Source organism: Nannobrachium achirus (assembly GCF_963921795.1).
Source record: "Nannobrachium achirus genome assembly, chromosome: 8".
Classification (NCBI taxonomy): Eukaryota; Metazoa; Chordata; class Actinopteri; order Myctophiformes; family Myctophidae; genus Nannobrachium; species Nannobrachium achirus.
This window is the reverse complement of record NC_137817.1, coordinates 28,723,029-28,738,121: the sequence shown is the minus strand read 5'-3', so window position 1 is coordinate 28,738,121 and position 15,093 is coordinate 28,723,029. Positions and strand designations below refer to the sequence as shown.

Below are 15,093 nucleotides of genomic sequence, written 5' to 3'. Positions count from 1 at the left end.
CACACATAACAACACAACTCATGTGTTGTCAGACGGTGAACCAATCTCTGAAGACTGCCTCTTTTTTGGCAACGCCCATCCCTGCAATCGCCTTCGGTGGAAGCGAGTTCAGACTGAATAATGGAGTGAAACGAAATGTCAATTCAGGCTGAGTGTCAGGCTAATACTAACTTTCAATTCGCTGACATTGAACCCCATTCTGAGTTTAACAGCAGTGATATATCACCAGTGTGCCCTGGTAGTGCAGATATTCACACTTTTCTAATCTATCTATGATCAACACAGTTGTATTTTGATGTGTTAAAAGTTGTTATTTAACATAATCTAAAATGACATCAAATCGTCCTTAATGAAAAATACATACAATTCTATGAGAAAATGTATCTTTTGAGGATCCAGGGGGCCATCTTGAAAATAGAAATTTCAAGTGGCTGGAAGTGATTTCTTGTCATAAAGACTGCTCATATCAATGTGCATGCTTGTGTCACTTAACTAAACAATTATATTGCTTAACTGCTCCATTTAGGTGGTGGCAATCTTGAAAAATGGCCGCCATCTTGAGTGGCTGTGGCGTTTTTTTGTCAAATGAGCCTTTCAGATAGCTCATAGCAATTTTCATGCTTGTATCACCAAATAAACCAGTATATCACTTAACTGCTCCTCTAAGGTGGTGGCCATCTTGAAAAATGGCCGCCATCTTGAAATGTCAAGTAGCTGTGGGTGGCTTATTGTCAAGTGACCCACAGAGACTGCTCATGCCAATTTTCATGCTTGTATCACCAAATAAACCATTATATTACTTAAATGCTGCACTAAGGTGTCGGCCATCTTGAAAAACGGCCGCCATATTGAAATTTCAATTGCCTCGGCCAATTTTCTTGTCAAGTGACCCATGGAGACTGCTCATGCCAATTTTCACGCTTTTATCATAAATTGAAAGATCGTAGCACTTAACCGCTCCGCTACTTCCCTCTAATAGAGAAACACGATTATGCATCGCCATTCGCAGGGGTTCTCTGGTTCTCGTATTCCTAAAGTGACTTGGATATTTATAGCCAAGGGAAATGGAAGCGTCACGGAGACGGACTAGTTATTACTCGACTGCGTGCAGCAGATAGAGGTGCATAACATTGCTGATGGCTCTCTCTCTCTCTACACCCTGTATCTGTTTGCTGGGGACAGTCAGGCGGATATATTTGGACTGATTCTAAAGTAAACTCAAATGAAAGACTGCACTACAGGGAATAATAAAGATGCGTGGAAGAGCTATGTTTTTCAGTGCTCGTCGTGCAGTGCAGTAGCAGTTTCGTGCAGAGCAGAGGACTGAATAGTCTCACTCTCAGCCAGGACAATATTTGCTCGCTCCACGCGGGGGTCTTTAAAGCAGCAGTGGTTCCCAAACTTTTTTCAGCTCGAGACCCCAAAGAGAGACTAGACGTTTGCCCGGGACCCAAAACTTGTGAAAAGAGCAGATCTACAAGCTCACATCTATTTTCACTTCTTCTTAATTTGTATTATTTTTCAATGTATGGAATTTCTTCGATTTTTTGTTTGTTGTTTTAAAATGTTGCCAATATAATATAGCCTATATTTTTTAAATTATTTTATCTTTTGAAATGTATTTTTAATGTAGGAAAATACATTTAGATTTTACTCAAGTCGTCGTGACCCATAAAGATTGGTCCGTGACCCAGAAACGGGTCCCGACCCGCTGTTTGGGAAGCAGTGGTGTCAGAGCCAGATTGCCCTGCCCGTACTGACTGGACCGGCCGAGAGGCACCTGAGGAATTTGCGTCGCGGGCCAAGGAGCCTGAAGGAGGGACGGACACGGCTTGCCTCGTGAGCCGCCGGGGGTGCGCGGGCGCGCGCCTTGCCTGCCTTATCATCAGCAGCCGGTACATTAATGAACCCCGCATTGCCATCGGTGCGAGCGGAGGAGGACGGCACTGCACGGGGGCACCGACATGCATAACGGGACGACACCGATCACCACGATGAAGAGCCCCGGCCATCCTCCTCCTCCTCCTCGCCGATAAATGATCTGTTCACAAGTGGCCTGTTTCCAAAAGAATCAATCAATTGCAGCTTTGCCCGCACAGTGTGAGGGAATTTGTTAACAAGCGTAGCATAACATCCTATATTTATCCCACCAGCACCTTGTAAGCGGCTAAAATGAGGTTGAAGGGTGTGTTTTTAATCCTGTTTATGGGTTCCTTCACCGCTTATTACATTTATGATCCCATTCCCGAGGAGATAGAGGAGAGATGGAAACTTATGCTGACCAACTCTTTCTTCAGAAGTCTCAGCCATCTGGTAAGTAAGGCTATAGCTACGAGTGTTACCTTTTTGTCCTTTTTTTGCCTTCCTTATTCATAGAGTTGAAACATTATTGTAAAGCTATAGTCTACATTTTCTTGACATAATTCAGCTCACCTTGGCAGTTTTGTTATCCTTGTCCAATGCATTGTCAAGTCAGGTTGAACGCGTGTTTTGCTGAGGTTGCTGTGTAGATTTAGATAGGCTGCCAGATTATGTCAGATACTAATCCATGTAGCCTATTGTAGCCTATATAGTCCTGCTCACCTGTTCTAATTATAGAGCATATTAAGGAAATGTTTATGGCTGAGATTAGACTGTGTTGTCACATGCTTATCTGCAAGCACTGCAGGTGGAAGTAGACTAGGCTATTTTATTGTATTTATTAACTTAAGTAACCTAAAGTTAACAATACCACAAGATTAGAAATAGTCCTGCATTTTACTTGAGTAAAAGTGCAAAAGTATTGGTTTAAAAATAAAATGTACACTATAAGCAAAGTAAATGTGCTCATTATGCAGTGTTTATCAATTTAGCTGGAAATGGGGCCTATACTGCTCAACACTCAACAGCCTATAGCCAAATAATACAACATCATTTATCAGTTAATGTATTTTTTGTATTTATAATATGAATTTGCAAAGTAACCAACTACAGCTGTCATATAATTGTAGTTGAAAAAGTAAATGATTTGCCTCTGACATCTACTCTAGTGGAATAGAACCTCGAAATGATAAAAATGGAGATATTAAAGTAAAGGTATTTACTACATCACAATTGTACTTGAGAACAGTATGAGTAAAGATATGACATGTTATGGTGGGGAACAAAAGTAAAATGTCAATTTTAGCACATAATTAAAAGGACAAATATAAAGCATCATGAAATGTACTCAAGTACAGTATGTGAAACAATCTTTCTGGGGGCAAGTTGGTAGGATATAAAGTCTTTTATGAGCAGTATGTTTGATGTAGGCCTACAGTAGAATTCACTTAATGGATTGTGAGTCCACATTTCAGGGAACCTAATTATGTTATTCAATGTACTCTATAAACATTCAAAATGTACACTATTTCTCATCTACTGTATATATTATTCATGTATTCAATTCATAAACAGTTTTTTTCTGGCCTCTTTCTGTGCCTGTCTCACTCGCTCATACTTTCATGCGTCACAACAGCACATCCATGCACGCACGCACACGCTTGCACAAACCACAAAAGTAACTCATGTTTCAGTGTTTCAACCAATGTACCATAAAAGCCAAACAAATAAATAAAGGAGAAGCTGAACTTTAAAGATGGTTTCAACTAAATAAGTTTGTTTGATTGAATACTTTATTATTGGATTGTGGATTGTTTCCATTGTACAATTCATCATCAAGTCATCAATACATGCATGCATTACGTATCAGCAACAACACTAAAAGCAATAATAGGTATATTTCAGGGCTTGACATAAAAGTCTCTGAGCCACTTGCCCGTTGGGCAAGTACAGGTCAAGTTCTACTTGCCCAAAGGTCATGCCCACTTGCCTGAAAAGTAAACCAAAATGGTGACAGTCACTTTGAAAATCTGAATGAGCGCAACTACTACTTGTAAAACAGTAGCATTATTTGTTCTTTCATGAATAACCAATAATATTTCATGAAGACAGTTGCTTACCCATTTAAACGCACTTGCCCATCGGGCAATCAGAAAGCAAACTCCACTTGCCCGTATGTTTTTTTTACTTGCCACGGGCAGTCGGGCACCCGTTAGTGTCAATCCCTGTATTTACATAATAAAATCGGTTGAGGGCAAATGGGGCTCCTTACATGGAGCTTGCTGAGGGACTGTGTTGTTTGACTCTCTGGGGGCAAGTTGGTAGGATATAAAATTATCTAAGTCCAATTACGAATCTAGGGGGGAAAGGTCATTGAAGCTTCCTCTGGTGTTGTGCCCATTGAGTGAGTTTAGTCTCACTTACAGGATAATATATGGAATCCTGACAGTGGATTTTCCAGATGACTGCTGAACTTGCTGGGATTATGTGTTCAGCTGATCTGCGTTGTGCACTACAGTATATCAACCTCTAACCGCCTGCTTCACATGACCAGTCATGCACTTATGATCTTTGAATGAGTTTGTTCTAATGGGGATACACTTCTGTTGGCTTTTAGTCATATGGTTTATGTTTTTACAATGCTGTATTCACCAAGAGATGTGTTATATTATAGTCACACAATTGAACACATAAGCCCTTTATTGAAGCTAAAAGGCTTCTTTTGATTTTTGAATGGGCTTAGTCATGGTGGCCATCAAGAAGCTGGCTTATGTGTTCTTCCCGGTGCAATTAGCTGCCTCAACTCAAGATGAACTCTGAACTGTCAGCCATCAGAACTGTCTGCCACTGGTGTCCTTATGCCTTTGTGTTCTTAATGTTTACCAGATGTATTGAATTTGTTGAACAATACAATGGACTATGGACCTTTATCTGCCTCTCTTTTCGTTCACTCACATTCTCTCCAGGCAGACTTGAGCGAGTTACTTGGACTGAAGGACTACATGGGAGTGATGTACTTCATCACCCTGGCTGAGGGGGTGGTACCTGTGTCTGATGAGTATGTGCAAGTAACAGAAGAACAGATTGACGGGGTGGAGGTGGTGCTGTACCAGCCCAAGCTGCTGGGTGCTCCCACTGAGCTCAGGAGAGCTGTCATATATCTGCACGGAGGAGGATGGTGTCTGGGCAGCTCCCGTGAGTGGATGGTTCATCTTCTTTGCCACTGACTGAATACATTTAAGAAGAAAAACCTTTAATAACCACAATCGATATAAATATATTTTCCAATAAGGAATTGGAGTATATATACATATATAATATACAAGAGAAATAGATACAGCAGTTAAAGACCACCAATAAAAAAATATACCGGTATGCAACAGTACAGACCTTTGGTGAACGCTGATGTGTAACTGCGGTGTCGGTGCACAGCCGCACAGCGCACACACACATACTGTAGGTGCCGCTTGATAATCTACTGTTGCCAACGTCACACGACATAATCAGTCATGATAATATGATATCTACTGTTACTAACGTCACACATAATCAATCATGATAATATAATATCGTCTTCGGTCTATATACAGTACACCCTCAACAATGAGTCATAGAAATAAATAGTAATTGTTCAGTAACCATGTCAGATATTGTCCTTACTGTAATGAACTGTAATGAACTTCAGAGCTAATTAGAACGATCAGAGCAACCATCATGTGCCTCATTATAAATCTTCATAGCTACCGGCACAGAAGGCAGTCTTAGCCTATTGTCTTTCCCATTCCCTTTCTACTCAATTGTCCCACGATCTCCATGTGAAGTTGCTTCCTCGCTATGCGCACCCCGTCAAGGGTATAGCCACTATGAGGGAGCTAGCTTCTCTGACCAGCGTGTTCTGGTTGCTCGTGTCCCGGCATTAATGTGATCCTCCAGCAGGCAAATGCAAGGAGGAGCATCATGTTACTTCAGGCATATAATCAAGCTCCTGTGGCTTTCAAAGAGATAGTCAGCTGATGTCTCAGCTGGGCAAGTACAGTATCTGAGTATCAGTTCAGTCTCTATGCCTGTGGGGATTTATTGCAGGCCCCTGCTTTATCCTGTGTGCTACAGGATAAGGAGGGGGATGAACAGAACCATGAAACCATTAGTGGTCCTGACTGAACTATTGATACGCGGTAGTACAGTAGTATCTCTCATGTCATGATGTCCTTGATAAAAAAGAAAAATCTTGACGCAAGCACGCACACACACACACACACACACACACACACACACACACACACACACACACACACACACACACACACACACACACACACGCAGAGAGAGAGAGAGAGAGAGCGCACACACACAGCCTCAGTAACCTGAGGAAATATGGCACCGTCTGCTATGATGGCACCTCAAGAGGGTGGCCAGCCTTATATTATGGTGTCATTAAATCAGTGTATTTCAATTAAGCCTTTTGACTCAGAGGCTTTCAGCTTTCAGGAAGAAATACACAAGGAAGATATATTTGCATATGATAACCACACCTGGGGGTCTATCTAGAGTAATGTTAACTCCATAGACACATGCAAAAGTTTTCTATGCATTATAATTATATTCTCAACAATGCCTACTAGAGATGCACATTTGTGATTAAAATCTTAATCGATAGTTGGCTCACTCAATTGATCATTGATTAATTGATAAGCAGTGATTTATCTGAGAACCTGAATTTACTATTACTAGTACAAACTGCATAGTAAAAGTAGCACCTGAGATACTGGAGACAATTGCTGAAACATTTTGTCCTGAAAATGCTTAAATGTTTAAATTAAATGTGGAATAAAGTTACGTTGTTTTGGTAAATTAATTGTTGAATAGCTCTATATATTCTGATAACAATCATTATAGAGTGTGTGTGTTCAGTAAGGGAGAGAACTCATACAAGACATAGAATGAACAAGTGATATTGGAAGTGATGACAAAGAAGCGAGTTGACCAAATTGGAACACTATAAAATTTAAGCTGATAAATTGGTACTCTCTTCTGATTGGCTGAAATTGGCAACAAACCTGAAAATGCTATTTCTCTTTTATTAAAGAGTTGGAGAGACAGGGAGAACAACAAACACTCTATAGGCTAGCAATGATTATTATCAGAAGACAGAGTTTTAACTTTTTAAGAAAAAACTGTTACATCAATAATTTGTAAATTTTAAGATATTATCCACCTGTGATGGTTGAACCATTTGTGGAAAATGCTTATTATAGGTCTTATAGGAAAACTAATAGAATAGAGTGAGCACATTCTCAAACCAACTAACCTTGACCCTTAAATGAACCGGCACGTTCATAGGGGACAATTATTTTTGCGCAGTTAGTACAACTAGAGCGTATACGTTTCATCACCATGGATGGTGGTTAGAAGATGAGATGTCTTAGGGTTACATCAGCCGTTTGCTAGCAACAATACTAGTAAGATGCCTCAGGGCGACATGCGACCTTGCCCTGAAGGGCAAGGTCCCCATATATGGAGACCCCTGGTACCCATATATGGAGATCCATGTACTGTATATGGAGATATTCCGTGAGAGCCCAAACATGCTTACTCAGTTATTCGTTATGTGAAAGTCCTATGCCGTCTATGACATTTGACATCATACATACAATCCCTTTTATGCCCATACATGGAGATCCCTGTCTGTAGAACCAGCCACACAGATATGGGCTGTCTTGGCCATCGGTCTTGGCTATATACTATGGATTCTGTTAGTGTGGTATGTGGCCGATGTGGCCTTCATATGGGCATTCCCATATGAAGTCCTGTTAGATATGGGCTTAATATTGATGACATCAGGGATCTCCATGTATGGGCATAAAAGGGATTCCGTTAGTCTGGTTCCCCTGACATCACAGTGAAGTCAGAGTGTGATGTCAGAGCAGCAAACCCATTCTGTTCGAGTGGTTCCCCTGACATCACAGTGATGTCACAGTGATGTGTCAGGGGAACCACAGTGTCAGGCGTTATGGACAGAGATGCAGACAAGCTGTGACCGTTCACATACTAAACTGCGACCTACGGCCGCAACTAACACCTCCAGTATAGAACCAGGGACAGATAGTTGTGACATTATATTTTTGTTGGTAATAACACACACACACACACACACACACACACACACACACACACACACACACTCTTTTCTTGGCTTTTAAAAGGAATCTCTGTCTATGATTCTATAGGCCTAGTAGTTTACAGTGACGTGTCTAGTTTGGGAAGTGGGGCTGGGGATAGATGGGTAGAAGGAGGTTCTAATGAAAAATAGTATTTCCCAGCTTTATGCCACAGTCCTATTCTGGAAGCACTGAACTCTCATGGTTATCAGAGGCTGAAATGCAGAAACTACCTTCCTTCCACAATACAGCAGCAAAATGGTGTGTAAGAGTTACTTTGACATGTGTGGCTGCTACACAGTCAAATCCAGAGTGTTGACTCTGGATGTAAATATGGGCCTTTTTACACTCTCACAGTTAAATTAACACTAGCACGGATTTTGCTGTGTATTATGTGTCCATGCAGGAATGAGTCCATATGATCTCCTGGCCAGAAAAATGGTGACGGAACTCGACGCGGTGGTCCTCTCTGTAGAGTGAGTATGTCACTCTTTTTCCATTGACCTGCTCAGTTCTGCTGGGGCCCAGTGGTTATTTTATTTGCATGACATTTAACAACTGGCTGTGAGAGGAAGGACTGTGTAGAATCAGTCACCTCTGATTATGGTTATAGCCTAAACAAGTTAGAGGCAGAGGCAGATCTAACTCAGCACAAATGTATTTTCTTTGCATATTAACTAAGACCACAGGCGTACGGTTATCTGAAAATAATGCACACCCTCTGGTTAATCAGAATTGAGTATCGTCTGTGGCCATGGCATAAGGATGATTAACACTATTTCCCTGTTGGATTGTACACTGATCTCTCTCAAATTTCCTCTTTCCACCAACACACAAGTACACATACTCAAAGCATATAATTCTGTTGTTGTGGTTGCCCCATGCGCCTGTCCATCGTCATTATTCACTGTATGAACAGGTTTATATTAGGCCGGGTCGCGCCAGCCAGGCCTTCCCTGTAAAAGCAACACTGGACTCCCTCATTCCCAATACACTGTAACCCACTTTTGCCTTCTCTGAATGCTTTAGTTTTTGCCGTTAACAAGAAAAGGTGAGAGGGCAAATACGCCTGAAGGACCTTTATATAATGGTTGATGCACTGTTAACACATTCTATTCCAGTGAACAGGGGAGAGTGTTAAAGAATGATTAATTGTGCTTGTGGTTTCTGTTGATCAGATATTCCTAGGTTCTGAAACCCAAGCATGAGTAATAGTTTAAAGAACTATTAGTTCTCTAGAACCACAAAAGTAGATTGAATCCTTGTCGTGTCGACAGCAGGTCAGAGGCCAAGGCAAAGGAAGAGCAGTTGTTGTGACATTGTTGACAAAACGTATCTCAAAGCTTAAATATTTGGATGTTATTTCAACAGCAATACCACATTGTTGCAACACATCCAGGACCGTACAGTACCTATGTTTCCAGGGTCCTATATTCCCCAGGTCAGTATTCTCATTATGTAGATACAGTAGCCTGCAAACCTTGCGTGCACATCATTGTCGTGCACTATGTGCATGTGCACTTTCAAAACAGTTGCACAACTATTCGGTCCATATTACAGCTTTCCAACTCGGATAGTGAACTTGTCAAGGTGCGAGGCCATCGGCTGCCCGGCATGGGTAAAAGACAAATGATAGGAAAGCTAGAGTGGCTATCTCTGTGTGGTGTAGGTGCCCGTAACCGACCATCCCTTTAGGCGACCAGAAGTAGGTTTTGAGTCTCTTAATTCCAGTGGTGAAGCAAATGGGGTGAAGGGGTTGGGGGGGGGGGGGGGGGGATGGCCCCAGTGGCCAATGAGGCGTCTATGTATTTGTCTATGGGCTTAATGGTGCAAAGTTATAAAGGACTTTCATCTAAATGCATTGCAATCAGCAGACTCTGCAAAGCTGGGCACACCGGTATGTTGTTGTTCATGTATGGTATGTGTGTATAGTCAATAAAGTACATCATTACAATCAATTGTGTTGTCTGTTGTGCAAACTTTAATTGTTTTTGAACTGTTGTTATTCTATGTCCAGCACCTACAACAAACTGGATGTGCGCAGCCCACTCCTGAACTTTTATCCATGGTTCTCACACCACCGCAGGCAGTTAGGGTTACTTCCCAATCCCATTATAATTTGGGGCATGTGATGTTTCTTTGAAACCCAGTATTGTTTATTGTATTTTATGTCAATGTTGTTTCGCAGTCTAACCACACTAACATTGAACTACTTCTTTATTCTTCGTGTGTCTATTCCTCTATACCCTTTTTATGAACATCCACTTGACCACAGACTAGTTTCTATATACAATATTTAAGAAAAAATATAAAACATGTTTTAACACATAGTCCTGCGCCAGACATATTCATGCTTGATGGTCTGGTCTCCCAGTGTGCATACTTTCACTTATCTCGAGTTCATAAAGAGGTCAGTTTATGTTCTCAGAAACTAAATGGGTTGTAAATTGTGTAAATTAAGATAACATAATCTATAAAATAATCTAACAGTCACTCACACCCCCACCAAGCCCCTAAGTGCAGGGACCTCCTTTCACTGAGCATTTAGACATTGGCCGGTCCAAACCCCTGCTTCTGCCCAAACCTTTACTCCTTACGATGGTTAGTGAAGAGTGGAGGCCAGAGCAGGTCACATGTCACGTGATGATCACAATGCCTATATAATAATAATTTGATCATTAGTTTCTTTATAATACATTAATTATTTATCATTGCACTGAAGCTGTCAATCATCATCACTGTCAAAGGGCACATTTCCATGGGCTTAGATTAAACTGTGTGTTTAATGGTTTTTAATGCTCATGTAGTATTTCCTACATTTACCTGTGAATTGCTCCTTTTTCGTTTCTGTCAGGTACCGTCTGGCCCCAGCACACCACTTCCCTGTGCCATATGAGGACGTTTACCGCGTGGTCAAACATTTTCTCCAGAAGGGTGTGCTAGCTCAGTACTCTGTAGACCCAGGACGTATCGCTGTTTCTGGGGACAGCGCTGGGGGGAATCTGGCAGCTGCAGTGGCTCAGCAGGTACTCAAACTCTTGTATATTCTTCATTTTAACAGCAATTATTTATGTATTGTCTCCGCCAGGCCGAAAGGCATGATGAAATTGGTATCTTGACCTGAAAATGAATTTCTGTGAGCTAAAGAGCTCCTGTTATTTCAGCAACAATTACCAGATTATCAGTGGCATAACCTCATGGTAGCGCTAGAAGAGGGGCATGTGAGAAATCAGGGGCAGAGGTTGTGGTTTGCCAGCCAAGGAGTGTGTGTGAAAAGTTTGGCATGGATAGGGGCAACGGTGGCGGAGATAAGAGTAGGGCCAAAAGTGTGACGTGACGTGACGTGACGTGACGTGACATGTCGGACAGACAGACAGACAGACAGACAGACAGACAGACAGACAGACAGACAGACAAACAGACCGACAGACAGACAGACAGACAGACAGACAGACAGACAGACAGACAGACAGACAGACAGCCAGTGGAGGTTTTCATAGTAACTGACGGTCGCAATTATACCCCCTGTAATTGCTCTGAAGCTGTTTTCTCTTGTGTAGGTTTGTATAGGGCTAAGGTTTAGAATAGATATGATATGCTGATAGATACGCTTGGTGGAGCGTTGCACCACAGATGCATTTTTCAGCTGGGTTCATACTAGCATACTCATCCTAAATACTCTCTGCCAAACTCTCTTTTCTCCTCTGTCCCCACAGTTACAGCAGGAGCCCGGGCAGCAGGTTCACTTGAAAGTCCAAGCGCTGCTGTACCCTGTACTCCAGGCATTGGACCTCTACACCCCATCGTACATGCAGAACCAAGACATGCCCCTCCTGCCACGCACCCTCATGGTGCGCTTCTGGAGTGAATACTTCACCAGTGACAAGGCCCTCTTTAAGGCCATGATGGCCAACACCCACAACAGCCCAGAGTCGGCGCGCCTGCTCAAGTTTGTCAACTGGAGTGCTTTCCTGCCCGAAGCCTTCCACGGGAAATACAACTACAGTGCTCCTACTGTATCGCAGGAAGCGGGAGGGGAGGCGGCCAGTGTAATTGTGCCATCTCAATCCATTGCCGATCCTCGGGCCTCGCCGCTGCTGGTGCCAGATGACACTTTACGCTCTCTGCCCAAGGCCTATGTGCTGACGTGTGAGTATGACGTTCTCCGGGACGACGGCATCATGTACGTCACGCGTCTCCGTGCCGCTGGCGTGGACGTGACACACGAACATTACGACAGAGGTTTCCACGGAGCACTGATGTTCACGGTGTGGCCCACTGATTTCCTGATTGCGCGCCGCATGACGGACAACTATGTCAGATGGCTCAAGGAGAACTTGTAAAACAGAAGGAAAAAGCGTTCAATGGTCATTCCTGACAGTGCAACTCTCTTGTTTTATGTGCTAAATTCTTTTTGTTATTCTTCCCTTGGGGTTTTCCCCTATTCTTCATTAAATCCATTTCTTGTCATGTATACCAATGAGACCATGAGGTTTTCATTTTTCTTTTCCCGATCGCAAATGGAGTTTTTGGAATATATCAATCTTATTGAAGAAGAAAATTACTTCTGACAGCTTCTGACATTGCTCCAAGGCAATATAATTAGGCTAAAGTTGACACATTCATCAATTGCATCAACTGATTTGAAACCTAACTGGGCTTGATTGTTCAAGTCATGTTTCTCACATTAAATTAGTGTCTAATAATTGGTTTGCAAAGCAAAAGCATGCCAGATTATTTCCAGCATATTACACAAAATAATCATAAGCTTTATTCAATTAATTTAAATATACATTTTATATTAATATAAGGAAGAATCTGGCTTAATGTGCACTCTATGATAATGTAGAACATAGAAACTTAAAAGGAATGCAGATGCACAGATACAAATATGTTTTGGTAAGGGTATTTTATGACCAAAACAAATTCTTATATCTGGTTTCATTTCAAAAAGCACCTCCGAAAAGCATGGCCAAATATGGGGCTTCTTTTCATTTCAACAGTCATATAATAAAGAAAGCTTGTGAATGTTGCCAAACAGTAATAACACGTTGGAATGTGCACACCGTGGACATGCTGTCTGCCACGGGTCTTCTGTTTACAAAACGTAGATCTCCTACAGTATAGCCCAGGGGTCTTCAACGTTTTCAGGCCAAGGACCCCTCAGTTGAGAGAGAGATGAAGCAGGGATCCCCACAACCCTTTCATAGATTCCATATAGTTTCATCATTTGACAGCACAATCAATTTGTGTTTTCATATATTATACCACTTGAACCGTCAATACTTAATACACTTGACCTTTCACTCTGTACTGCTCTTTCCCCCCCCTAGACTCTGTCTCTCTTGCTGTCTCTCATATCTACTGGTATCTTTCTTCCCCTCCCTCTCTTACAGCGTGACTGCTCTGAACATGAAATGACTAGCAGAGACCACAGAGAAAAAAAAAAGAAAATTTAGAGCGACATCATTTTAGAGCGACATTTTCTTCTGTGTGTTTGTGATCAAATATACAGTATATTATCAATGCTTTGGGACTGAAATGGGTCACAGTTGATAGGAAACAATTGGACCTCAAAGTAATAACCATTTCAAGTTGCTCCCCCGGATCCCATCCCATTCTTTTTTTCTCCACATCTCTTCTATATTGAATACAGAAAGAATCCATTGACTTCTATAACCGAATTACAGTTGATCACCAAATACTGTATAGCTGTTGACTCATCATAAACCCTTGCCTGAGCACCATACCCCTCCTTAACATACAGTACTTGTAAATAGGATGTGTATTTCATTTTTTGTCCCCTTTGCAAATGAGAAGGGACGTGTTATTTGTAATCTATTCTGACAATAAATTGAATGATCGCATGATTCTTGACCATGTATTCGTTTCCCAGCCAAAAGTGACTGTATCATTGGCCTCCTGTTTGTGGGTGTGTGGGTGTGTGGGTGTGTGCACGTGTGCGTGTGTTTTGCGAGAGATAAGCTGCTGCCAACCACTGGTGAAAGCATGAATGCAGCTTACTTTTTTCCAATCACAAACACACTCGTACTGCTGTATAGTGGCCCTGTTCCTATAGGACAGGTTAAATGCAGAGGACAAATTCCATTATGTGCAAATGTACTGCGACAAAAATACCCCAAAGTGGGGACTATATAATGTACCCCAGAGTGGGGACTATATAATGCAGTCCTGGTTTATGGTGTGTTTAAGGTTTTTGTGTGATGCTGTTGAGTTTTATAATGGGTGTATTGTGTGTGGGAGCATGGGTTTAGACATAAACTGTATGTAAACTAAAAGGGAGAAGTACAGTGCCAATCCTGTAAGAAATGCATAAGCATTGAAACAATACAACTGGCCAATAATAAGGTTGAGAGGGATACTACTGTAGTACTACACATAGAGAGACAATGTGCAGGACCAAGCCATCTTTGAGCTGCTTAGGTAGTAAAACATGATACTGTAGTACAGTCAATGTGTGCAGAAATCCGTAGCTACGGTATGCACACCTACACACATTCAGAGGAGAATTTCTCCTTTTTTCCCCCTCAGATTACTGAGAGGATGATGGATGAGTGCAAACGGGCCAATTATATAAGGAGGTGATTTAAATAGGTCATTCTCACTGTTAAGGACACAACATCATCAACTAAGTCACACACACCTGCCTTTTCCCCTCTGGGCACACACACTTGCACAGCTTATTTATGTCGTTTTACGTATGCTATAGTTTTGCTACGATCTTGAATTTGTGCATTCAATACTGAACTAGTATTGAGCATGAGCACACACATGGACGCGCAAACATGCACGCACATGCATGCGCACACACACGCACACACACGTGTTATCATCTGTACATGAAAGCTAAAGCTTGTTCTCATTGTCTTCCCAGACTATGGAGGGATAATGAAAGAAACGTGACAAGGATTAAGAAAGACAGTTCCTGAAAAGCACTGGAAATGAACTGGACTGTTCAGAGGATTATTCTTAATTACAGCACGCACGAGTTCTTGGACATGTTAGTACACGTGTGTGCGCATGTACACATAAAGGGGCTGTACTACATCCTGAC

The 15,093-nt window shown here is 41.9% G+C and overlaps 1 protein-coding gene across 1 annotated transcript; it reads left to right on the top strand.

Annotated features, from left to right (window-relative positions):
• Positions 1–2,172: 2,172 nt before the first annotated feature.
• aadac (arylacetamide deacetylase) lies at positions 2,173–12,361 on the top strand (the record flags this gene model as incomplete). The annotated part of the gene is made up of 5 exons (XM_080730933.1): positions 2,173–2,313; positions 4,827–5,055; positions 8,425–8,494; positions 10,873–11,044; positions 11,735–12,361. 5 exons carry the CDS (start codon positions 2,173–2,175, stop codon positions 12,359–12,361), a joined length of 1,239 nt encoding a protein of 412 aa, XP_080587059.1.
• Positions 12,362–15,093: the final 2,732 nt, after the last annotated feature.